This window comes from Rana temporaria, chromosome 12 (genome assembly GCF_905171775.1).
Source record: "Rana temporaria chromosome 12, aRanTem1.1, whole genome shotgun sequence".
Classification (NCBI taxonomy): domain Eukaryota; kingdom Metazoa; phylum Chordata; class Amphibia; order Anura; family Ranidae; genus Rana; species Rana temporaria.
The window spans coordinates 70902158-70928361 of NC_053500.1; the positions used below are offsets into that span (position 1 = coordinate 70902158).

The window sequence follows — 26204 nt, forward strand, 5'->3', positions numbered from 1 at the left end:
TGTAGGTAAAAGTGGTGTAACTATTCAGACCATAGAGACAACAGATTCTTATTTAGATATTTTTCAGCTGGTTAAAGACCCAATGTTTAAAATTAACCTGCTAATACTACTGTCAGAGGTTTATCTAGAAGAATAGAAACTAGACAGGTTAGACAACCTTTTGTTTGTTGCCGTTTCTCTCCTAGCAGGTTGAAACTATCTGCAGTATGTGCTCCCAAACGAAGGCCCCTTTCACATGGGCCTGGCCTGTTCTGATCAGCAGATCCATGAACAAATTCCCTGCTGAATCGGAACCAAATAGAATGGATCTCCCTTTTGTGACATGCACACTCCTTCAGTTTTTTTTCCTGCTGGAGTTTAAGGCAGCCCATAAATTAATACATTGTGTAAACTGCTTGAAAATTTTTTGTTCAAGCAGCGGGTTAAATAAAAAAAAAAAAAAAAAAAAAAAAAAAAAATAAAAACCCAACCTCACACTTGATGTAGATGGGGGAATCCTCCCCACTAAGCTATTGTATTTTGCCAGCATGGATATTTCACCACCATCAGAATACATTGATCAGCATTGCCAGCTATAACCTGAAGCACTGATTGAGTGGGGAAGATCCAACCTCTGTGGCCATACATGCTGATCTGGCTGAACTTATATCCATGGACACGGCGAGTCGCACGCTCTGCAGACACCTATTACTAAATACCTTGTATTTTTCTCAATGGAGACAAGATGTTCTATTATTGTAGGAGTGGAAACTGTGATGTCTACCCCATCCAATCAAAGAACACCTTGTAATAATAATACTACAAGGCAATCTCAAGCTCTGAATAGTGTTTGATTGATTATAATCAACCACTATTCAGAGCTTGAGATTGCCTTGTATTATTATTATTACTACATTATATATGGAATTCAGCTTTAAAGTAAACAAATCCAAGTGATGAATATGAATGTTCCAAAATTGCCAAAAATGGCTTCTACTGTTTAGTAGTGACAATGATCTTTTTTCTTACCTCTGTCAACAGCCATGGATGGTCTTGCACCAGCCGGTCCCAGTCAGTGTCATAGGTCACTTGGGCATACTTGAAGCGGTTTTGAATGGCAGCTGTAGTACAGATGTACTTGTACAGGAATTCTTTCCCGGTCTGCTCTGAAATGGCTTTAGCTGACATGGTGCTGCCAGATTATGTGGAAGGATATCTGGATACAGAAGAAAGCAAACCCAAGTGAGTAATAAACAAAAAAAAAAAAAAAAAAAAAAGAGAAATCATAAAAAACACAGGAGTTCAGGTTTACAATTTAAATTCTCCATTAGTCGGACTTTTCCTAATTAAATTAACAATCATTTAAAAAAAAAAAAAAAAAAAAAAAAGGTACTGATGCGCCTGTAAAACCACTGCGCAAATACGGTGTGACAGAAAGTATTGCAACGACTGCAATTTTATTCTCTAGGGTATATATATATATATATATTCTCTAGGGTATATATATATATATATATATATATATATATATATATATATATATATATATATATATATATATATATATATATATATATATATATATAAAAAATGTCTGAAGTTTCCAAGTACTTTTCTAGCAAAATAAATAAGTAATGATTTTAACAATTTTGAAAAATAGGCCCGATCTTAAAGTGGTTACATTTGGTGTCATCGCTCTCACTCTCTCATACTGGTCACTGGAAGATCAACATGGCAAAGAACTCTGAGGATAAAAAAAAAAAAAAAAAAAAAATTGTTGCTCTACATAAAGATGGCCTAGGTAGGCTATAAGAAATTTGCCAAGACCCTGAAACTGAGCTTCACCACGGTGACCAAGACCATACAGCAGTTTACCAGGACAGGTTCCACTCAGAACAGGCCTCGCCATGGTCGACCAAAGAAGTTGAGTGCACATGCTCAGTGTCATTTGCAGAGGTTGTTTCACAATGCATTAAAATTGGTCTGCATGGCTCAGAAGGAAGCCTCTTCTACAGATGTGGCACAAAAAGCCTGCAAACAGTTTACTGAAGACAAGCAGACTAAGGCTATGGATTACTGAAACCGTGTCCTGTTTGGTTCAGATGGTGTCAGGTATGTGTGGCAGCAACCAGGTGAGGGGTAAAAAGACAAGTGCGTCTTTCCTACAGTCAAGCATGGTGGTGGGAGCGTCATGGTCTGGGGCTGCATAAATGCTGCCGCCACTGGGGAGCTACAGTTCATTGAGGGAACCATGAATGCCAACATGTACCAAGACCTACTGAAGCAGAGCATTATCCCCTCCCTCCAGAGACTGGGCCGCAGGGCAGTATTCCAACATAACAACCCAAACACACCTCCAAGATGACCAATGCCTTGCTAAAGAAGCTGGGGGTAAAGGTGATGGACTGGCCAAGCAAGTCTCCATACCCAAACCCTATTGAGCATCTGTGGGGCATCCTCAAACAGAAGGTGGAGGAGCGCAAGGTCTCCAACATCCACCAGCTCTGTGATGTCGTCATGGAGTGGAAGAGGACTCCAGCGACAACCTGCGAAGATCTGGTGAACTGGAAAATAATGGTGGCCATACAAAATATTGACACTTTGGGCCCAATTTGGACATTTTCACTTAGGGGTATACTCGCCTTTGTTGCCAGCGGTTTAGACATTAAATGGCTGTGTGTTGTTATTTTGAGGGAACAGCAAATTTACACTGTTATACAAGCTGTACACTCACTACTTTACATTGTAGCAAAGTGTTATTTCTTCAGTGTTGTCACATGAAAAAAGATATAATAAAATATTTACAAAATGTGAGGGGTGTACTCACTTTTGTGAGATACTGGGGGTATACTGTGAGTTGCTGTAGATCTGAGGGGAAGCTCTGCTGATTTTATCATCCAATCATGTGCAAGCAAAAAAGCTGTTTTATTTTCCTTGCATGTCCCCCTCGGATCTACAGGGACTGAACTTCCTAGTGCACTTGCAATGCAAAGTGGATTTTCCTTTCGTAAATAACCCCCACTGTATGCTTTCCTGTCGCTATATATATTAGCAGGGTGGCTCTGTGCCACTGGGTAGAATGGTGGTTTAGCAAGCACACTAATGGCACACAGAGCTCAGAGCCCCACCCTCCCGAGGTCAGTGTGTGAAGGGAGGCACGAGAGGTGTTGGTGTGCACCATGGTGTCCAGGTCAGGACAGAGCAAGGCCTGAGAGGCAGTCCATGAGGGACAGAACAGCCAGGAAGCTGCGTTTAAAATGCACCTTCGCCTGAGTTGGCAAAAATCCTTGCACCGGCCCTGCAGGGGGGCCCTAAAAACTATACCTGGGGTGGAGTATACTCACTGTTCCGACACTACCATGGAGCTAAGGAACCCTGACGTGTCACAGTATTTTAGAATATACACACACACACAATCCTTCAACAAACTGCATGAGATATATCGCCTTTGGCGGTCATACACACAGCTCTTCCAATTCACTTTTTCTTCTTTGTAATTTGGGAGAGGGATAGTATAAAGAATAGTGGATGAGATCTCGTCTCTATTGTGCAATTGTAAGGTTTCTATTCCACAGAACATATTTTAAAAGCAAGACGACATCTGCCTAATGCATGAAAGAATACGGCATGTGCATCAATTTCCTAACAAGCAGAACAGCCAGGGGCTGAAATAAGAAATGAAAGTGGTTATAAAAGGCAGAATTTTTTTTATCTTAATGCAGTCTATACATTAAGATAAAAAAAATAAAGATAAAAACCTGTGTGCAGCAGTATTTAATTTAAAGCAAAGAAAAATTGAGATGTTTAGCACTTCTCAGCTATGGCCCCAATTTGGGTTATAGAATTAACACTGAAGAACTTTCAGTAAACCTGTATAAAAACATACATTAGGGGCCCGATTTAAAGTAGAAGTTCACACCAACACTAAAATCTCGAAATCTACGGGCATCCACAATCTACTGTGTTTACCTGAAAATAAGCCCGGGTCTTATATTACATTTTGGCAACAAAAGACACAGTAGGGCTTATTTTCAGTGTAGGTCTTATGTAATGTATAATTTTCAAGTTCCTGTGCCCCATGTCTTCTTTCCCTCTCCCTCCCTGCCTATCAGCTCAGGAGTCATTAGCATTTAGTATTATGAATTTAGGAATCCCCAGTGTGAACTGAGTTAAAGTGGCTGTAAAATCCTAGAATGCACTCTATTACAGTATTATATAATGTACAATGTGTACGTTTTGTAATATTAGTGTGCCAAATACCTTTGTTACAGCGCCACTGGGCGCTTACATGACCTGCCAGGGCTCTCTTCCCTACTCCGAGCATTGCAGAGGGAGGGGCCGAGATCCCCGCTGATGGGACGGGTTTTAGGCATCTAGAGTGCAAAGGCCAGCAGTCACTTCCATACTATTAAAAATAGGGTGAATTTGAGCATTTATTACACCAATTTAGAAGAATTAAGTTGGGTTGGGCCGATACAAAGTATTTGTACTCGTGAAAATGCTCTGATAAGTTTTTGGAAGAATCGTATACGATTTGAACAGGAATGCGGTGGGATTCCTATCCGAAAAACATGCAGATTCCCTGTCAGTAGACATACTCTTCCGTATTACTGTGATAAATTAATTGACAGAAAAGCGTTAACTGTTATGCGGCGTACACACAACCGTTATTAATGTCATTGAAAAAAACAAAGTTTTTCTCGACGAGATTCCTCTCAAGCCTGCCGTGCATACACACGATCATGAAAAAATAAAAAATGCTTGAGAAAAGCGCGGTGATGTACGACGGCACTATAAAGGGGAAGTTCCATTCGAATGGCGCCACCCTTTGGGCAGCTTCGGCCAATTTTGTGTTATCGCGTGTTAGTAAAAAGTGTGGTGAGAGCCGATTTGCGCTTTTCAGCCTTCGTGCTTTTCAGGTTCTAAATTTTTAAACGCCCATTTTTCTCGTCAAGAAAAATGCTCTGGAGCAGACACACGATCGTTTTCCACAAAAAAAAAAAAATGGAATTTTTCTCGTCATGAAAAACGGTCGTGTGTATGCGGCATTACTCTCGAGATCTTGAGTCTGCCTTCTAGGGAGGCTGGAGGGGTACACCAAGCATGCTTGAAGGAGGCGGCGCCCTCAGAAACACGTTGCAGCACTGCCGCCTCTGGCACACCTTCCCCCAGCCTGCTGCCAATTCATCGAGATCTCCAATCATGTCACTTCCAGTTACTGTAAAGCACGAGTAATTGGAGATTTAGAGGACAATTTTGTATTTAGTCCGCCCTAGGTGGACACGTTACATCCGACATGTCATCCCATAAGAGCAAGATTTAGAGGGGAGTTGCTGTTTTGACACCAAACAACAGCAAGCATAATACACTCAAGTACAGAGTTTGACGTTTTCAAAGAACAGTGGCTAAGAAGGAAAAAGTTGTCGCCGCCTTGGAGGCGGCCATGTTGTTGGTTAGTATCAGGCGGAATAAACAATGTCCACTCATAATATCGTGTACATGCTTGCCGATGTGTCAAATCAGCAACTCGTCTAAATCTCCAGTTACTGATGCTTTACAGTAACTGGAAGGGACGTGATTGGCGATCTCAATGAATTGGTTATATTTACAGAACACTGGACTGGAACACAGGCACCAATGATTTGACAATTCACCGGTTGCTGTCACAATCAGTGGCTCTTGCTGTCCGCATTGCATCTCTTGTGGACACACTCCGGCTCAGTCTTTTCAGTATGCATCTGGAGGAATATACAGCAGCCACATTGCAAGGATGGATGGATCGGAAGGACCACAAGCTTTGTGACAGTCGTGTGTGCAGTGAAAACCCAGGCTAGCGATAGGGATCTTGGCCTGGGTTCACAGGCGCAGTGCGGAAAACTGCATGCGATTCGGACAGGAATCACAACTTAAAACACATGCGATTCTTTGCATTGCGATTTGAGCTCAAGTTGCACTGCACGATAGGTATCGGTAATTGGTATTGGCGAGTACCTGATATAAAGCATCAGTACGCGTACATAAAAAAGTGGTATTGATGCATCCCTACTTATTGTATTAAAATCCTAATCCAAATCATGCCTTCAAATAATTCAACTTTATTTTCACGTTATACTGAAGTATGAATAACAGGCAAAGTCTGAACCCAAAAACAATGACGATCTCCTTTTTCTTGTTCCTCAGTTTCTATAAAGTATTCCCATTAGATCAGGTAAGTGATGAAAAAAAGCTATGGAGACGTTCACAGCATGCTTTGTAGGCCTGTTCTGTGCACACTCTGTATACTTCACTGCCTTCTACAAACGTTCTCTACACAGGGGATTAAATGTTCGCTGATCTCACCATTACACAGCTCCCTTGTTCTGCAAGTTATCGCGCTGACTCTTATGTAGTAAGCTCCCTGCAGTGTGGAACACATTGGAGAAATGACACTGGCCTACGCATTCATTCCGTGGGTGGAACAGACAACTAAAAAGGAGCTAGAATACTTTCTGGTGGCCCTAAAATGCATTTTTTGCTAGCGATTCAGCCAATCTGAGCAACCTTAAAAAAAAAAAAAAAACACACACACACACACACACACACACACACGTGGTTAACCCGTTACCATCTGCCCCATAGCAGTTTTACGACTACAGGGCGGCAGCTGTGCACTTGCACTCCACCCCTGGCCTGCTCCTGCAGATTATACACAGCAGCGCTTTATGTCCACCGGCACCCGCCGATCATTCGGTACAGAGGCAGAATGCAAGTCTGTCTATGTAAACAAAGCAGATTGCCATTCTATCAGTAGGAAAGGCATGGATCCTGTGTTCTCGCAACACAGGGACAAAGATCCATGTTTCCCCCCCCTAGTAAAAGCACCTCCCTTAGTACACAGAAACAGTTAACCCCTTCCCATCCAGTGTCATAATACAGTGACAGTGCATAGTTTTTAGCACTGATCACTGCATTTGTGTCAATGGTCCTAAAAAGTGTCAATTACTGTCAGAATGTCTTTCGCAGTATCATAAGTTCACTGCCATTACTAGTAAAATAAAAAAAAAATAAAAAAAAAAAAACACCCCATAGTTTGTAGACGCTATAACTTTTGTCCAAACAAATTAATATACACTTCGAGATAAAAAATTTTACCAAAAATATGTAGCAGAATATACATTGACCTAAAAATCGATGAAGAAAGTTTTATTTTTTTTATTGGATATGTTTAATAGCAGAAAGTAGAGCTGCACTATTCTGGCCAAAATGAGAATCACGATTTCTTGCTTAGACTAAACATCACGATTCTCACGGCATAACATTATCTTTGACAATATACAAAAAAAAAAAAAAAAAAAAAAAAAAAAAAAAAAAAAAAAAAAAAAAAAAAAAAATCGGGCTAACTTTACTTTACTTTTACAAAAAAAAATTGTATTTTAAAGATACAGTGTGACATAAAATATTGCAACAACCTCTCTCGTTCTATCCATCTATCCATATTTTCATGCAATTGCCGTTTCTTTTTAAACTCGGCTGCACTGAGATCACAGGCAGCCCCACCCTCTTCTACACAGATCTCAGCCGTTTCAGAGGAAAAAAATTATTGTGTACGTGAGTAGCACCTGCATATGAAAACTGTGTTTAAACCACACGTGAGGTATCGCCGCAAACGTTAGAGCCGGAGCAATAATTTTAGTACTAGACCTCCTCTGTAACTCAAAACATGCAACCTGTAGAATATTTTAAACATCACCTATGGAGATTTTTAAGGATAAAAGTTTGTCGTCATTCCACGAGCAGGCGCAATTTTGAAGCGTGACATTGGGTATCAATTTACTCGGCGCAACATCCTCTTTCACAGTATAAAAAAAAAAAGGAAGGAAGACCGCTGCGCAAATACGGTGCGACAGAAAGTATTGCAATGACCGCCATTGTATTCACTAGGGTGTTCGAAAAAATACATTATATGTTTGGGGGTGCCAAGTAATTTTCTAGCAAATAAAATAGATTTTTACTTGTAAACACCAAATCTCAGAAAAAGGGCTCGGCCCTTAAGTGGTTAAAAGTGGAACTTCAGTCATTTTATTCAACTTTCCATCTCTCCTCCATCTATTAAATATTTTTTTTCTGCCAGTAAAGACCTTATACAGCCCGCATAGGCTTATGACATCATGAACAGCTCTCTCTCACTCTTGTGAGATTGCCAGGAAGGGAGGGGGGGGATGAGTCATAAGAGGGCCAATGAGAGCAGGAGGTGTGCCTCTGTGTGTCTGAGTAAATCCAGGAAGTAAACAGGCAGCAGCTTCGGCTGCCCACAGTTAAAATGGATACAGCCAGACATAGTGGTGGGAAATTTCTGCAGCATATTTGGCAACTACAGAACCACAGTATATATAAAATATGCAAAGTGGTTGGAGGGAAGCTTCAGAATGGCAAAGATGTTTTTATTACAAATTATGTAAGCAGGCTGCAGTTCCTCTTTAGGCTTGCTATCTGCAAATCTTACCGGCTCCTACACAACCGGATTAAAGTAAATGAACTTGAATTATGTGCATCTCATTCTGCCATGTAAACAGATCTAATGTAATGGATTTATAGCAGTGCAGCATTTCCCTCTATGCTAAAATAATCTGAACAATACAATAACATTTCAGGTTAACACCAGATTTTTAAAAAGGTACAAAATAGTTTATTTTTCTAAACTCTAACCACTTGGCGACCGCACGATAGCCAAATGACAGCTACAGCATGGTCGTCCAGTGGCATCCTCAAAGAAATATGTAGCCACTGCAGCGCGCTCTGTGATCGCTTTGTGCTCTTTACCACGTGATCAACTGTGTCCAATCATAGCTGATCACAATGTAAACACACCCTGGTTATCAGCATGCCTTTCCTCATGCTGTCACAGCATATGGAAAGGAGAGACCTAGTAACGGGCAAGTATGAAAGGGGACACATCTACATTGATAATCAGGGCCCTGATTATCAGTGTCCTGTTTATCAGTGCAGTGTCCTGTTTATCAGTGCAGCCCCAATAGTGCCCGTCGGTACTGCCAATCTGTGCAGCCTCATCAGCACACATCAGTGAGGGAGAAAAAAAAAAAATTACCTGTTTGCAACATTTTATAACAAATTGGAAAAAAAAATATTTCTCCCAAACATTTGTCTTTTTTCGTTTGTTTAGTAAAAAATAAAATACCCAGTGGTGATTAAATACCACCAAAAGAAAACACCATTTGTGTGAAAAAAAAAATATATATAAAAAAATGTCATATGGGTACAGTGCTGCATGACCGTGCAATTGTCACTCAAAGTGGAACAGCGCTAACAAAATAAAAAAACATGGCCTAGACAGGAAGGAGGTGAAAGTGTAGGAAAGTGATTAAAGAAAAAAATTTAAAGAAAAAAAGATAATTGAATAATTATTATTTGTATTCCTTTACAGGGCAGTTAAATGTGTCTACATTCTTAAAGCGGGGGTTCACCCTCAAAATTAACTTTTTTGCTAACCTATCTGCAGCCTTAATAAAGGCTTGTAGCGTTGTCATTTTTTTTCAATGTGTACACTTACCTGTCTTCAGCCACACTTCCGGGTCTTCTTCCTTGCGGGGAGTGGGCGTGTCGCTCCTTTTCCTCGACGGTGAGCTCTGCGCAATGTCTCCTGGCAGTGAGTGTTCGTGCGGGTAAAGCGCGTTATCGCCTTCCGAAAATATCCGACGGGGACTCGGCTCTATACGGCGCCTGCTGTGTAGAGCTGACTGCGCAGGTGCCCTAAAGTGCCGAGTCCCCCTCGGATATTTTCGGAAGGCGATGACGCGCTTTACCCGCTTGTCAATCATCTATGCGTCGTCTTAGGAACGCCTACTCCCCGGGGGAGCGAGAACCCAGAAGCCGGGTGAAAACAAGGAAAAAACGTAAGTACAGCCCGAAAAAAAAAAAAAAAAAAAAATGTGGGGGGTCCAGCAAGTTCAAGAATTGGCAAGCGCATTGATCTGGGTAGAACATCTACAAGTCTGCAGTGACACCTAATGCCCCGTACACACAATCGGAAATTCCGACAACAAAAGTCCGATGTGAGCTTTTAAACGGAAATTTCGACTGTGTGTATGCTCCATCGAACTTTTGCTGTCGGAATTTCCACCAACAAAAGATTGAGAGCAGGTTCTGAAATTTTCCCCGACTGGAAAAATTCCTATCAGAAAATCCAATCGTCTGTAGCAATTCTGACGCGCAAAATTCCAACGCATGCTCGGAAGCTTGAGTGGAATTCTGTCAGAAAAAACATCCAAGGTTTTTCCAAACGGAAAATCCTATCGTGTGTACGCAGCATAAGAGTATTCTAAATGCAGGGCTATTGAACAGACCATGCAAAGGGTAAATAGCCACACTCCAGCGAATAACAAACACCAGCCCCCACCCTTCACTTTAACTGTCATAACGGTCATACCCGCCACTATAACTTCTAGGTAGGAAACAAAGACAATCCAGGCAGAACAATGACAGAGACAAGTCTGACAGGTACATACAGGTCAAGAAAGTGTTACTTGTATCCTGTCAACGTATTGATCTCACTACAAAAACACACACACACACACACACACACACACACGAGAACTTTGCGAGCCCAAAATAAATGACAGGCTTTAAACATTGTTTTAAGCCCCACACACACACACACACACACACACACACATTTGTACTCCCCCAGATGTCAGACCAACAAGGATATATTTGATAAAAAAAAAAAAAAAAAGAAGTATTAATAAATTATGTTACATTTTATTATTAAAATATAAATTATTATTATTTTTTCTTTTTTTGTTATAATCATAATAATTATATATTCTTACCATTATGATAATAATATCTTCATTCCTAGCTACATATGTAAACTACCAAATGCCCAATGTGATTTTGGATGCATTCCAGAACACATTGATTCGCATGACAAGTGAAATAGCATGCATTTCCACGGAGGTCGTTCAGATATATACGCATAATTTGAAAAAGGATCCTGTGCGTATTTGAAACCCATACAGCTGAATGGAAACTGCTTGGAAAGGCATAGGTGTTCAAATATAATGCGATTTCAGTGCATTTAATGCCCTGTACACACGATCGGTTCATCCGATGAAAACGGAGTGATGGATTTTTTCATCAGATATCCGATGAAGCTGACTTTCATCAGTCTTGCCTACACACCATCAGTTAAGAAAACAATCGTGTCAGAATGCGGTGACGTAAAACACAACGACGTGCTGAGAAAAATGAAGTTCAATGCTTCCGAGCATGCGTCGACTTGATTCTGAGCATGCGTTGATTTTGAACCGATGGACGTGCCCACAGACGATCGTTTTTTTTTAACCATCAGATAATTTTAAAACAAGTTCCTAGTTTTTTCACCAATGGATAAAAAAACCGATGGGGCCCACACACGATCGGTTCGTCTGATGAAAACGGTCCATCAGACAAACAGATCGTGTGTACGCGGCATTAGACAGAGAGAGAGAGAGCGAGAGACATACTTAAAATCACAGTGCATCCAAATGCATTGGAATTCTAGATGAATGTGGATGAAGTTGCACCAGTTATAATCCTTCAAAACGCATTCAAATTGCATCGCATCAATGTAAACTTAGATTAAGGCCTGGTTCACATCTATGCATTTTTTAGCACATTTTCAGTTTTGCAGAAACACAATACAGTCTATTTGACATGTTATCCTATAGGTTAATTCACATCTGTGCATTTTTATGGAAGGGGCCAGGGATTTTTTTCTGGTTTTTGGTTCCATAGACTTCAATGGATCAAAAATGTGTATTGAAAAAAATGCATAGTGCACCTGGAATATGCAAACAGCAACCTGCATAGGTGTGAACCAGACTGGAATGAAAATCAGAAGAGCAACCTAGGGTGACAACCATGGATGGCTCCCTTCATGAATGAAGTGAAAGTGTGACGTAGCCACCCAGGTACATGAGTTATTTACAGGATTACCAGGAGGATAAAGCAAAGAGAAGCTTGGAGGGAAAAAAAAACAAATGCAGCTACCACACTAAGCACTAGTATTCTGCAATATATTACAATATTGGGGTTCAGATACAATATATACTTGCATAACTGTTTTTAAAGCAGGGCAAGAGGGGGAGCTGCCCTGTGCCCCATCATTGTTGTGGGGCCCAAAGCAGCTGCCTCATACTTGCCAACTATGCCAGTTTAAATTCCCTTATGCCTTGAAGTTTTAGTCCCGTGCTGTGTCCAGAAATCTCAGTGTAAAGTTCTGTTGCTGCTGTCCAGCTTTGCCCTTCTGCCATGTACAGATGACTCACCTGCAGACCCTGTATTTACATGTAAATAACCTGCATTATTATGTGAATAGTCGCGGACCACTGCATCGATATGTAAATAGAGACGGCATTCATATGTAATGTGTATCATGTCCCCCTGAGGTCATATCTGCCATAACTTCTACTGAATGCTGCTCACAGGGGAGGTAAAGGAGCGTGCTTGAAAGTCCTGCCTACAACTATAGTCATTAAGCCCAACATCAGCCTGTTCTGCAGGGAAGGGAAGCAAATTGAAGGTGGAACCCTTCTTCAAAATAACATGGTGCCAGAGCACTGTGAATTTTGGTGCATGTGAATACGCACATCTCAGCCGATGCATGAGGGTATCATTAACAATTAATGGCACTGCTGTGTATCTGCTAAAGGGACAGATTGTTTCTGTGGCATCAGGAAAGCAATTGTGCATGTATTCCCCAACACACACAAATGTGAACGCAGGCTAAATGTCTCAGGTGGTCAGTGTAAATCTTATTACATTGGAGCTTGGTGTACAAGCCTTTCATTCACACTAGTGGCCTGTGTAAAGGTCCCCCTTACATTGGTGGTCAGTGGAAATCCCTCTTTACATTGGTGGTTACTGTGAATGCTTCTATTACATTAGTGGTCAGTGTAAATCCCCATTACATTGGTGGCCAGTGTAGAAACTCCTATTTATATTGGTAATCATTAAAAAAAATCCAAACTTGCATTTGTGATCAGTTTCGAATCCTCCCTTACATTGGTGGTCCGTTTAGAAGCCCCCTTTAAATTGGTGGTGATTGTAAATCCCCCTTACATTGGTGGCCAGTGTAAAAATCCCCCTTAATTGGCTGTTGATGTAAAATCCCCCATTACATTGGTTGTCAGTTTAAATTCTTCATAACATTGGTAATCAGAGTACATTTCCTTTACATTGGTGGCAAGTGCAGAATTGCCCTTACACTGGTGGTCAGTGTAAATCCCCCCTGACATTGGTGGTCAGTGTAAAAGTGTCATCTTACATTGGTAGTCAGTACAAATCTCCTCGACAATGGTTGTCAGCACAAATTCCCCCTCACATGGGGGTCATTGTAAATTCCCCCTTACACTGGTTGGTGTAAATGCTCTCATTACATTGGTGCCAGTGTAGAAATCCCTCTTTCCTATTAGTGGGTGGTGTAAAATCCTCCGTTACATGGTGGTCAGTGCAAATCCCCCTCTCGCATTGGTAAAATCCCCCACTATATACTTGCCAAATCTTTGCTCTACATCAGGGATATGCAATTAGCGGACCTCCAGCTGTTGCAGAACTACAAATCCCATGTGGCATAGCAAGAATCTGACAGCCACAAGCAGGACACGCAGAGGCTTGATGGGACTTGTAGTTTTGCAACAGCTGGAGGTCCGCTAATTGCATATCCCTGCTCTACATGATTCAGAATTTTCCACAGTGTACTGCCTCCTAACTAATCCCATCCCCCCCACCACTGTTACTGATCCCATCAACCCCCCCAGAATTGCCACTGATTCCATGTGTCCTAGGAGGTTTCTGTCTATTGATGGGTCCCCTCGCCTCCCCAGTCCATAGTGTGCAGGCAGCGAGGTGATTATGTGCTGTAAACTTTAGCAACCAATCAATGAGCAGTATTGCTGTGCACTAACCTCTTGCAACCAATCATTGAGCTGCAAGGATATGTAGTGACCTCTAGGAACCAATCAGTGAGCAGTAATAATGTCCAGTAACCTCTAGCAATCAGTGAGTAGTATTGATGTACAATAATCTCTAGAAACCAATCAACAAGCAGAAGTCATGTGCTCTAACCTCTAGAAAATAAACAGTGAGCCATAATGTGCGCTGTAACCTCTAGCAGCCAATCAGTGAGCAGTAATGATACATTGTAACCTCTGGCAACCAATCACAATCGCTGCCTGATCGGATTCAGTAAACTGATTTTGAGTCTAGCTGCTATTTATTGTACGTCTCAAAGCACGTGGAGAGTGAAATTGCATGGAAGAGGGGGCCCAAGAAAACGTTTGCCCGGGGTCCAATCAATATTAAAGATGGCCCTGACTACTTGTCTCTGGAGACAGAGAAGGAAACCCCTATTTTATGCTCGCCATACACTAATCTAAATGTTGCGCCTCCTTTAGGTTTAAGAAAACCTTAGGCTGCATTCACACCTGGGCAAAGCAGCGTTTTCCGGCGTTTTTTTCCGGCGTTTTGTCGCGCATATTCATGCTAATATGCGCGTTTGCATACAGCGTTGTCCGACGTTTTTGTACTTTGACGTTTTTTTTTTAGCCAATAGGAAAAACTATGATCTTTTCATCACTTGTTGCTATGTTGGTAGATTTTTTTAATCTTCTGCATGGGCGACAAGTTCTATTGACAAAACGCCCGTAGCAAACGCCCGTTGTCGCGCAAGTCGCTTGAATCGAGCGTTTCCATTACTTTCTATGGGAAATGGAAACGCTCAAATACGCGCATATCGCGCGATATGCGCGACAAAAAAGGGTCCGGAACTTTTATTGACTACATGCGATGCGCGTCAGGCGCATCAGCGTTCAGATGTGAACCATGCCCATAGCCTTACATGTATTTTGGTCCCTCTGGCGTTTGTGCGCGTCGCGCTACAGGCGACAAAACGCCAAGGTGTGAATGGGCTCTAAGGGTTATACTTACACAATCCATTCAGTTAGAATCAAATGAGAAAGGCCCTTGGACCACATAGTTGATTGTATAGTGTTGGAAGGATACAAGGGATACATATATTTCTGTACGACACAAGCTAGCCAGCAGTGACATGCAGAGGAATATGGGAAGCCACATAGGAAAGCTGTATGTTTAAATTCATCCTGATCTCAAATATTGTTACAGAAATGTGGACCCTAAAGCCTGGTACACACGATCAGATTTCCATCGGACAAAGCGTAGGACTTTTGTCCGAAGGACGTGAACTTGTATTGCATACAAACTGCATAGAATTGTCGACCAACAAACACAAAACTATGTGGTTTTTCAGCTCTTTAGTGCCACCCTTTGGACAACTTCTGCTAATGTTGTGTACTTTGGGAGTTTTGTCCGAAGGACTTGCGTACACACAATCGGATAATCCGACAACACACATTTGTTGTCGGAAAATTTTAATGCATGCTATCCAACATTTGTTGGTGGAAAATCCCACAACAGCCTGCCATCACACAATTCCCGTCGGAAAAAACGATCGTGTGTACGGGCTTTAACAGGGTGTTCGCACAGGAATTGTTTTTGTATCCATGAGCCTACAGTGGGATTTTGGGAAGGACTTTAAATATAATCAGTTCTTTTTATGATCGATGGCTTTAAAAGAATGATTTTACATATTCAGCCTAGATTACGTTTTGTGGGACAACGATATACAGAGATGACTAGGCTGTAAAATATGTGCCAACACCAGACACACCTTCTGATGTCTAATAACTTCCAATGTCACTGAAATGTCAAAGATGATGAGATAAATGACTCCTCAGGCCTAGCCTATATATTTATATTATATTATATTAAAGAATTAAATGTCAGCAGCTAAAAATATCTGCTGACTTTGAATATTAGGACACTTACCTGTCCTGGAATCCAGCAGTGCCTTCACCCTAGCTGATTTTTCAATCGGCTCTCAGGTGCTGCCGCTGCCATTTCTTGCAAGGCTTCACTGTCCATTGGCCGAATGTGGCACTTGGTGTACTATTCCTTCCATTGACGCCAAAGACGGGGCAGTATTTCTTCCACTGTATCAGAGATGGGGAACTAGTTCTCCCACCGACACTTTTTTTTTTTTTTACTCCCACTTAGCACTAAGCCTGTGGCATGGTTTACTCCCACCAATGCCAGGGCATTTTCTAATCGAGTCCGGCGCAATCCTTGCCGACGGAAATCTCCGAACCTCGGCCGGCATCCAGGCTCATTCCTTAAAGCGGGAGTTCACCCAATGATGATTTTTTTTTTCTCTTTTCCCCTTAGATGGATGCTCGTTTTGTCTAGGGGAATCGGCTAGTTGTTTTAAAATATGAGCCGTACTTACCGTTTTCGAGATGCATCTTCTCCGTCGCTTCCGGGTATGGGTCTTCGGGAGCGGGCGTTCCTTCTTGATTGACAGTCTTCCGAGAGGCTTCCGACGGTCGCATCCATCGCGTCACTAGTAGCCGAAAGAAGCCGAACGTCGGTGCGGCTCTATACTGCGCCTGCGCACTGACGTTCGGCTTCTTTCGGAAAATCGTGACGCGATGGATGCGACCATCGGAAGCCTCTCGGAAGACGGTCAATCAAAATAGGAACGTCCAGTCCCGCAGCCCATACCCGGAAGCGGCGGAGAAGATGCATCTCGTAAACGCTAAGTACAGCTCATATTTTAAAACAACTAGCCGATTCCCCTAGACAAAACGAGCATTCATCTAAGGGGAAAAAATTTTATGTACGGGTGAACCCCCTCTTTACCATCTCCGTGGATTGGAGGATGTTAAAAAAAGAGCCAGGAGGCCGAGCGAGCGTAGCAAGCCGTCCGAGCGAAGCGAGGACTTGAGGCCGACTGGCCACTCACCTCAAATTCCATGTCGCCCTGGAGGTTTGGCGATTTCCGTCAGCAAGGATTGCGCCTGCGCAGTCCTTACAGGAACTATCTCGATAGCCGGAACCATATCGTCAGATCACCGGCAGGCTGGTTATACCCAAGTTGATTGATCAAACAATTTGGTACATTCAACCTGCCCATAAACAGTTCAAATTTCAGCCAGCAATAAGCAACTTCTGCCTCTTAGATGAGTAACCACTGATAACATCAATGTTTAGTTATCTGTAAGTCAGGGTTTGACAAATTTGCTTGGAATCTAGGAGCCAGCTAAAAAAGTTAGGAGCCAGAAAACGTGCCCCGTCCTGACGAGCTTGCGCGCAGAAGCGAACACATACGTGAGTAGCACCCGCATATGTAAACGGTATTCAAACAACATGTGAGGTATCGCCACGATCGTTAGAGCGAGAGCAATAATTCTAGCCCTCCTCTGTAACTCAAGACATGCAACCTGTAGAATTTTTTAAACGTTGCCTATGGAGATTTTAAAGGGTAAAAGTTTGTCGCCATTCCACGAGCGGATGCAATTTTGAAGCGTGACATGTTGGGTATCAATTTACTCGGCGTAACATTATCTTTCACAATATAAAAAAAAAAAAATTGGGATAACTTTACGGTTGTCTTATTTTTTAATTAAAAAAAGTGTATTTTTTTCCAAAAAAAGTGCGCTTGTAAGACCGCTGCGCAAATATGGCGTGACAGAAAGTATTGCAACGATCGCCATTTTATTCTCTAGGGTGTTAGAATAAAAAATATATATAATGTTTGGGGGTTCCAATTAGAGGGAAGGAGATGGCAGTGAAAATTACATATTACAATTGCTGTTTAACTTGAAATGCCAACGGCCACCACCAGATGGCGCCAGCTCACAGAAGGAAGAGCTTGGGACTTCACAAGGCCGAAAAGCCGTGGCCTCAATTACCGGCCGTTGCGGGGGAGGTGGGGGCACACGGAGACACAGGATCTCCATTACCGGCGGGTGCCAGGTCACAATTTCTTGTCTCAATTGCGACCTGGCGCCCGGATATTGTCGACCCCTGCTGTAAGGCAATCTTCTGACTGACCATCACACTAATGTATCAGGAGCTGTAGATATAGTAATTATTAGCAGGGGTTCACTGAGCCTAGAACACTATTTCAATGGTTCCTTGTAGGTAAAAAAAAAAAAAAAAAAAAAAAAAAAAAAAAAGGAGAGAAATGCTGCCCAAACATATAGATAGTCAAGCTAAATTCAGACTTGTACTGCTTTCTTGAATACAAAATGTTCTCTGTAGGCAGCAATCGTCTGTCTCCATTTAATGGGTACATTTCAGTAGAATGCCAAAAAAAATAACACTTCCAAAGTGCATCTCTTTCTGAAAATAAATGCTAGCTGTCTACTTGTCATTACTTTAAGTCTTTAAATCACTGACCTAGAACAAGTACATATATCAGAATTCTGGACTTTATTCTGACGTTCCTAATCCAGATACAGGCGGTCCCCGGCTTACAAACAAGACCGGGACTGTAGGTTTGTTGTTAAAGCGGGAGTTCACCCGGAATTTTTTTTTTTTTTAACATTAGATTGAGGCCAATTTTAGTAAGCAGAATCGGGTGTTTTTTTAAAAATGAATGCAATACTTACCGTTTTAGAGATCAATGTTCTCCCGTGGCTTCCAGGTATGATCTTCGGGACTGGGCGTTCCTATTTGATTGACAGCCTTCCGGCGGTCGCATACAGCGTGTCACCAGTTGCCGAAAGAAGCCGAACGTCGGTGCGGCTCTATACGGCGTGAAAAAATCAATCTTTAAGCTTTTCTGAAAACATAGAGAAGGGTTATCACCCCTGTAACATTTGTTTTGCTGTCTGTGCGCATCTGTTCAGAAGATTGCGCCTCACTTTCTGTCCCAATGACAAATGATTTTTGAAAAATTTGGGGTTATTAGGGAAACAAGGATTGTTGATAAAGCATCAGTGGAGACACCTTTTTGCCATATTAAAGCGGAGGTCCACCTAAAATAAAAATATTAAAAGCCAGCCGCTACAAATACTGCAGCTGCTGACTTGTAATAAGGACACTTACCTGTCCTTGGTGCCCGCAATGTCGGCAGCCGAAGCCGAGCAATCGCTTGTCTCTTGGCTGACCCTGCCGCCATCCTCGGTGAGGGAATCAGGAAGTTGAGTCGTGGTGCGAGTTGTGCTTTGCGTCCTTACCAGTCCCCACTGTGTTCTGGGACCTGTGTGTTTCCCAGAAGACAGCGGGGGGGGGGGCGTGACTCCCGCGGGTGTCTATGCGCGAAAGTGGGTGCAAATACCTATACCTGTATTATACAGGTATCTGCACCCCCCTGAAACGGTGCCAAATGTGACGCAGGAGGGTTTCGAAAAGCAGAGGTTCACTTTTTGTGTGGACCTCTGCTTTAACTCTTACAGGAGAGAATTTCCCTTCCTAGGGGTAGATTTTCTCTCATTTCCTGTTGTCTCCTTCCGTTTGTAAATAGGAGTCGTTTGTAACACTAGGGGACTGCCTGTACATGTTCTAGGTCAGAAACTCAAATTATTGTAGCCTTGCAGCTAGGGAAGGGAATGCAATAAAATACATTTCAGTTTTGGCATCATTACTTACACATGTGACAAACGCAGGTAGTTCTACCTACTGCCACTTTAAAGTGGTTGTAAAGTCAGAAGGTTTTTCATCTTAATGCATTCTATACATGAAGATAAAAAAAAAAACAAAAAAAAAAAAACTGTGTGTAAGTAGCCCCCCTTAATACTTACCTGAGCCCCATATTGATTCAGCAATGTTGCAGGAAAGACTCAGCTGCCTGGAACTCTCCCTCCTCATTGGCCAAGACAGCAGCGTATCTCCATTGCCTCCCGCTGCTGTCAAAATCAGTGAACCAATGAGGAGAGGGGGGGTGGGCCGAACCACGGCTCTTTGTCTGAATGCACACACAGAGCGGGGGCTCAGCTCGGGGGAACTCGGCAGGAGTGTAGGCGAGGGACCCGAGAAGAGGAGGATCTGGGTTGCTCTGTGCAAAAACCACTGCTCAGAGCAGGTAAGTATAACATGTTTTTAAAAGAAAAAGAAGTGAGACTTTAGTCTCACTTTAAGTACTGTACTTGTTAATAAGGCAGTGACAATTTCTTTAAAAAATTACTACCAGTTTACAGATTAGGAAACCAGCAGTAAGTAAGACCAAATTTGAGCTTGTGTACAGAGGTACTCCAGTACTCAGAGTGGACACGTCTGTGCTGGGAAGCGATCATGACTGGGACCCAGCACAGCCCCTTCAGCTGTTTGGCCAAAGGATACCCCCGGCCGAAAGCTAAATGTAAAACAAAGATGCTGGAGATATGGATGTTACTCCCCAAATATGGTAATGCCCACATTTGGGAATTTCTTGTCATTAGGTAGGCAGAGCCTGATGGGCAACTGAGAGACTAGTTCCCCATAAAGCCTGCCTAACTTTTAAATGACAATGCAGTAGATGCATTTGAAAGCTATTGAACAAAATAGCAGCTATGGATCTACCTACTGCCATGCAACAGTCCGGTGGACCTGATGGGGACCTTGTTCCTTAGTTCCCCATTAGACTCTGTCCCTTGTACAAAACGCCTTGGCCACGCACCCGTCAGTGTGATGGACTCAGTGGTTGGGAGGGGGGGTATGCACTGAGATCAGCGCAGGCACCGTCAGATTCATGCAGCCATCTCTGGCAGGCACATGAATGGACAGCAAGTGCCATCTCTTTCAGTGAGACAGCTGATGGAATTCTATGACACGGTTTATAAATTCCCCCAGCAGCACCCACATCCATCTCATGTTGGGATTGAATTAAAATCAATAGAGTATAGCAAAAAAATAGTGACAGAATTGCAGACAAGCTTTATCATATAAAAAAAAAAAAATCCCGAAAACATATCTGAAGGTAGACAGATAAATCTATTGCCTTATCCCCCCCCCCCCCCCCCATATCAACCTTCTGTCTACCTTGATTGCAGAACATGCACACAGGAAGAGGCTACTGGTATTACAGGTTTACACCAAACCATTAATGATTAACCCATAACAATGACTGACTCAAAGAGCCCGCTTTCTCAGGATGCTTCTTATCTCCATGCCCATAGACTGATCACAATTTCCCCAGTTCAGCTGTATTACAATCAGTGTCCAGCTGCCATAGCTCAATACAAGTTGATGGTTGGATTGACTTCTGTTAAAGGGACATGCTGGAAAACGTGTTGATCAGTGACTGTGCCCGCTGTCAGAATAAAATGCCCAGATGGGGGGGGATATCCTCCTCCCACCTTGTTTGTGTGGATAGAGGATTTATTTTGATCTTTTTTCCCCATTCAGCTTCCTGCTAAAAAAAAAAAACCCACACACACAGAACTGATTTGGTAGTGACATCACTCTTTACTGTAATTTCAAGTTTATGTATGTGAAGGAGACGTTATGGGTAAACAAAACACACACTCACCGCCATCAATATGATGCTGCAACTGTTCCCTGTCCGCTCTAAGCCCAAGAACATGACTGCTGATCAGCCATGTCTCAGTCTTCTTGGAGCAGAGAGGGGTGACTGTCAGTCACTGCTCTCCTCTCTGCCCCTCCAGTGCTCACTGGAGCGCGGGACTGAAGAGGAGACAGGTGCAGCTGGCTCTTTCCATAGTCTGGAGTGGCTCTGTGACTTTAGCGGACAGCAAGCATTAGCCCACTACCAGCTGACTCTGGGTCACAGGACAGCAAAAGCAATTCCCCCCCCCCCCTTTGTAACACAAGAGAAGTATGACCAAAAAAAAGCTTTGGCCTTTACTTCTCTTTTATTATATGCAATTATATTAGTTTAATGGTTAGCACCTCTGCCTTGCAGAACCGGGCTCCCCAATTCACATCCCAAACAGGAGGCTATCCGCATGGAGTTTGTATTTTCTGTGTTCATACGGGTTCTCTCACAGACTCCGAAAACATGCCGCTACATTAACGGCTCCTGTCTAGCTTGGCCTATATAATATATATGTGTGTGTGTGTGTTGTAGACTTTAGATTGTAAGCACCTTGAGGACAAGGACTGGTGTGAATGTACAATATATGTAAATGCTCTGTATATGGTTGGGGTATAAATAATAAAGCAGTATTTCTTAAAGCTTGCTTCTACTTAATGAACGTTTTACTAAGACTCAATGCAGATCTTTCTGTATCTGATATTTTCTTAAAATGCTCCTGTGTCTAGGGTTGCCATCCCATCCCTTTAAAAGCAAAAACATATTAATTTCACAGGTTCTCTGGCTGATTAAGTTGCTGCTAATTAAACTCACTTGGTGCCTTATCGACAGTAAATTAGCCCCAGAACCTGTGTAATTACTCTGTGTTCGGGTTTAAAGGGATGAGGTAGCAACCCTACCTGTGTCCATCACTCTCACCAGAGATGATCAGAATGATGGACTCAGGGGCACATTTAGTAAATATCAGATGACCCCTGTGCAGGAAGACCTGGCTGGAGGAGGAGGAGGCAGTACATACAGATCAGGGCAAAGTGACTTGGGTGTACATGTGTGTCCACCATAGTGTGGTGTACATGTGTGCCCATCATAGTGATCTGTACTTGTGTGCCCACCATAGTGGTATGGTGTACATGTGTGCCCATCATAGTGATCTGTACTTGTGTGCCCACCATAGTGATCTGTACATGTGTGCCCACCATAGTGGTATGGTGTACATGTGCGCCCACCACAGTGGTCTGTACAGGTGTGCCCACCACAGTGGTCTGTACAGGTGTGCCCACCACAGTGGTCTGTACAGGTGTGCCCACCACAGTGGTCTGTACATGTAGGGTAGCAGTAGATTAGGGCTATGATACGAGTTTTCTAGGACTCTCTATACACATACATAGCTGTGATCTGATCACTGCTCCTCATCATGACACAGCCCAATGATATCTGATGTGTCCCATGTCCACCCCCCAGACATCACAGCACACTCTCACCAAGTTCTGCATTTTCTCCTCTCATCACTGTTGCAGATGCAAACAGCCAGCCACCCAGGTGATGCCCGCCCATTCACCCACCTCAGGAGGGATTGCAGTCAGTTTTGCACTCACCCGGCTCAGCGTCCAATGTCGGTGTGCCTTGCAGTAGATTCCCTTTTTGTTGATGCTTGAGATCGCCCTCTTCCTACTGCTGCCTCTCCTCACCATCTGCTGACATGGGTACATCACCTTTACGGCCTCCTATTGGCTCAATCCCCAGCACGTGTTCCGCCTGCCAAACTACAGCCAATCCGGCAACACCGCCGCGTCAAGTCCACGCCCACCCCGGACACGTCACCCCTGGCCCCAGAGCCGTGTGGGAGATGTAGTTCGTGGGAGATATAGTTCTATGGGGGGGGTGACGAGATATGCGTCGTATAGGATTTTGAGTGAGGTGATGTGAGAGGAGGGTGTCTACGTACAAAGCTTTCCCATGTCTGAGACTTGTAGACTTATACTGGAAGGCCTGTAATTCACACTCCACATGTAATACCATCATGTTTTATGTTATCCAGGAGCCTCTGCTACATCCTGTGAGGAGAAATCCTTCTCCCCAGAGGAGATGACAGAGAACCGGGTGTGTTCATTTCATACCTCAACTTATTATGTCACCATAAACGTTATCCATGTATTTCAGGAGGACAATATTTTATAAAAGCACCGAGTACACTAGAACAGGGGCTCTTCTCATCCTTGGACCCCTTTCACTCTGGGGCCGCGTCGGCGTTAAAGTGACGCTCGTTTTAGCGGTGCTTTAGTGCTGTTTAACCACTTCAATACCAGGCACTTTCGCCCCTTCTCGCCCCGGACAATTTTCAGCTTTCAGCGCTGTCGCACTTTGAATGACAATTGCACAGTCATGCTACACTGTACACAAACTACATTTTTATCATTTTCTTCCCACAAATAGGGATTTCTTTTGGTGGTATTTAACCACTTCAGATCCGCGCTATTGACAAAAGACGTCAACAGCGCGGCTCTCAAGTGCCGGGAGGACGTCTTTGGACGTCTTTTTAAAAGCATTACACTGTCCCAGCGCATCGCTGGGGAGCCGATGCGTGTACCTGGCGGCCGCGATGTCCGCCGGGTACACGCGATCGTCGGGAACACAGCAGAGACGTGGAGCTCTGTGTGTAAACACAGAGCTCCACGTGCTGTCAGAGGAGAGGAGACCGATCGGTGTACATAGAGACACAGCATCGGTCACCTCCCCCAGTAACCCCCCTCCCCCCACACAGTTAGAACACACCCAGGGAATACATTTAACCCCTTCCTCACCCCCTAGTGTTAACCCCTTCCCTGTCAGTCACATTTATACAGTAATTAGTGCATTTTTATAGCACCGATCGCTGTATAAATGTGAATGGTCCCAAATTTGTGTCAAAAGTGTCTGATATGTTTTTATTTTTTTTTATTTTTTGTGGTTGAACTGGATGGACTTGTGTCTTTTTTCAACCCGCCGCAATTTTGCAGTCCCAATAAAAATCGCAGATCGCCGCCATTACTAGTAAAAAAAATAATAATAAAAAAAAATCATAATTCTGTACCCTATTTTGTAGGCGCTATAACTTTTGCGCAAACCAGTCGCTTATTGCGATTTTTTTCTTTAAAAAAATACGTAGAAAAATACGTATCGGCCTTAACTGAGAAAAAATATATAAAAAATAAATAAATAAATGGGATATTTATTATAGCAACAAGTAAAAAATATATATATATTTTTTTTAAATTGTCGCTCTTTTTTTGTTTATAGCGCAAAAAATAAAAACCGCAGAGGTGATCAAATACCACCAAAATAAAGCTCTATTTGTGGGGAAAAAAAGATGTCAATTTTGTTTGGGAGCCACGTCGCACGACCGCACAAATGTCAGTTAAAGCGACGCAGTGCCGGAAGCTGAAATTTCGCCTGGGAACGAAGGGGGGTTAATGTGCCCAGTGAGCAAGTGGTTAATCACCTCTGGGGTTTTTATTTTTTGCTAAACAAACTAAAAAAAACACCCGCATTTTTTTTTTTTTTTTTTTTAGTTAAAATGTTGTTTTCCCCTTCGCTGACGGGCACTGATGAGGCGGCACTGATGAGTTGGCACTGATATGTAGAATTGATGGGCACTGATAGGCAGCACTGATATGCAGCACTGGTGGGCACCAATAGGTGGCACTGATATGCAGCACTAATAGGCGGTACTGACAGGTGGCACTGATGGGCACTGAAAGGCGTCTGTGGTGGGCACTGATAGGTGGCTGTGATGGGCACTGACAGGCGGCTGTGATGGGTACTGATTGGCACTGATAGGCGGTACTGATTGCCACTGACAGGTGGCACTAATGGGCAGCACTGATGATGAGGTACTCATCAGTACTGACAGGTGTTACTGCTGGGCAGTGATTGGCACTGTAGTGGGCAGTGATTGGCACCATAGTGGGCACTGGAAGGATTTAATGTTGGTACATTGCTGGACACTTGTTTGGCAGGTGATTGATACATCTGAGGGGGCTGTGCTGATAATCAATGTGCTGATTATCAGCATAGACCCCCCCCCCTCTCCGACAGGGAGAGCCACTGATCCGCTCTCACTGTCAGCGCGAACCGAGGAATGCTGTTTACCGATGATCAGCTGTGCTTGGTCACAGCTGATCACGTGGTAAGTAGCCTCTGACAGAGGATTCTGATCATGATCAGAGATGCGGGTGTTAGAATGACACGCCACACTCGCGGGTGCGCACCGGCATGTTATCCTGCTGGACGTCATATGACACCCAGTCAGGATAACAGAACCACTACCCGGCCGTCATTTTGCATATGGTGGGCGGGAAGTGGCTAATCAGCGCTTTTCGGCCGCTAGTGGGGCTCTTTTATCCCCAAAGAAGTGATGCAGCGCTTTCAAAACGCTTTTCAGGCACTTTGAAAACGCCCATTCATTTTAATGACCAGTGTGTTTTGGGAATGCTAAATACAGCACTCCCAAACGGCCCCAAAGATGCGGCTTGCAGGACTTTTCCTAGCGTTCCCGCAAGTGCACCACGCGAGTGTGAAAAGTCACACTGAAATGAATGGGAGGCAGTTTACAGTTGCTATTTCTAGCGCTAAAATTACTAAAAACTGCCTCAGTGTGAAAGGGGTCTTACGGAGACCAAGACCCCCTCTTTCTTTTGGGGGGCACACTACTTCCTTGTGGTGTGTTAATGCACTTTGTGTCATTTGATGTGGTAATGTAGCGCATTCATTTCCAATTATCGTTCCACTTTAACACAAAGAGCGGGAAATTCTCCTCAAAGAAGACTGATTCAGACCCTCTGCCTCTTTACTGGTTCTAAGGAATCACTGTTGGTAG

At 43.2% G+C, this 26204-nt stretch overlaps 1 protein-coding gene across 2 annotated transcripts in view; it reads right to left on the reverse strand.

Moving 5' to 3' along the window:
- ACLY (ATP citrate lyase) overlaps positions 1-23064 on the reverse strand; it is a 137151-nt gene extending 114087 nt beyond the window's left edge. The window contains exons 1-2 of one of the 2 annotated variants that reach the window (XM_040331686.1): positions 22945-23064; positions 1009-1195 (exon numbers count right to left, since the gene is read on the reverse strand). In XM_040331686.1, the coding sequence (XP_040187620.1) occupies positions 1009-1167 (159 nt within the window). In that variant the 5' untranslated portion in view covers positions 1168-1195; positions 22945-23064. The remainder of the gene's footprint in view (positions 1-1008; positions 1196-22944) is intronic. The other variant, XM_040331687.1, reaches the window with a different exon arrangement.
- Positions 23065-26204: the final 3140 nt, after the last annotated feature.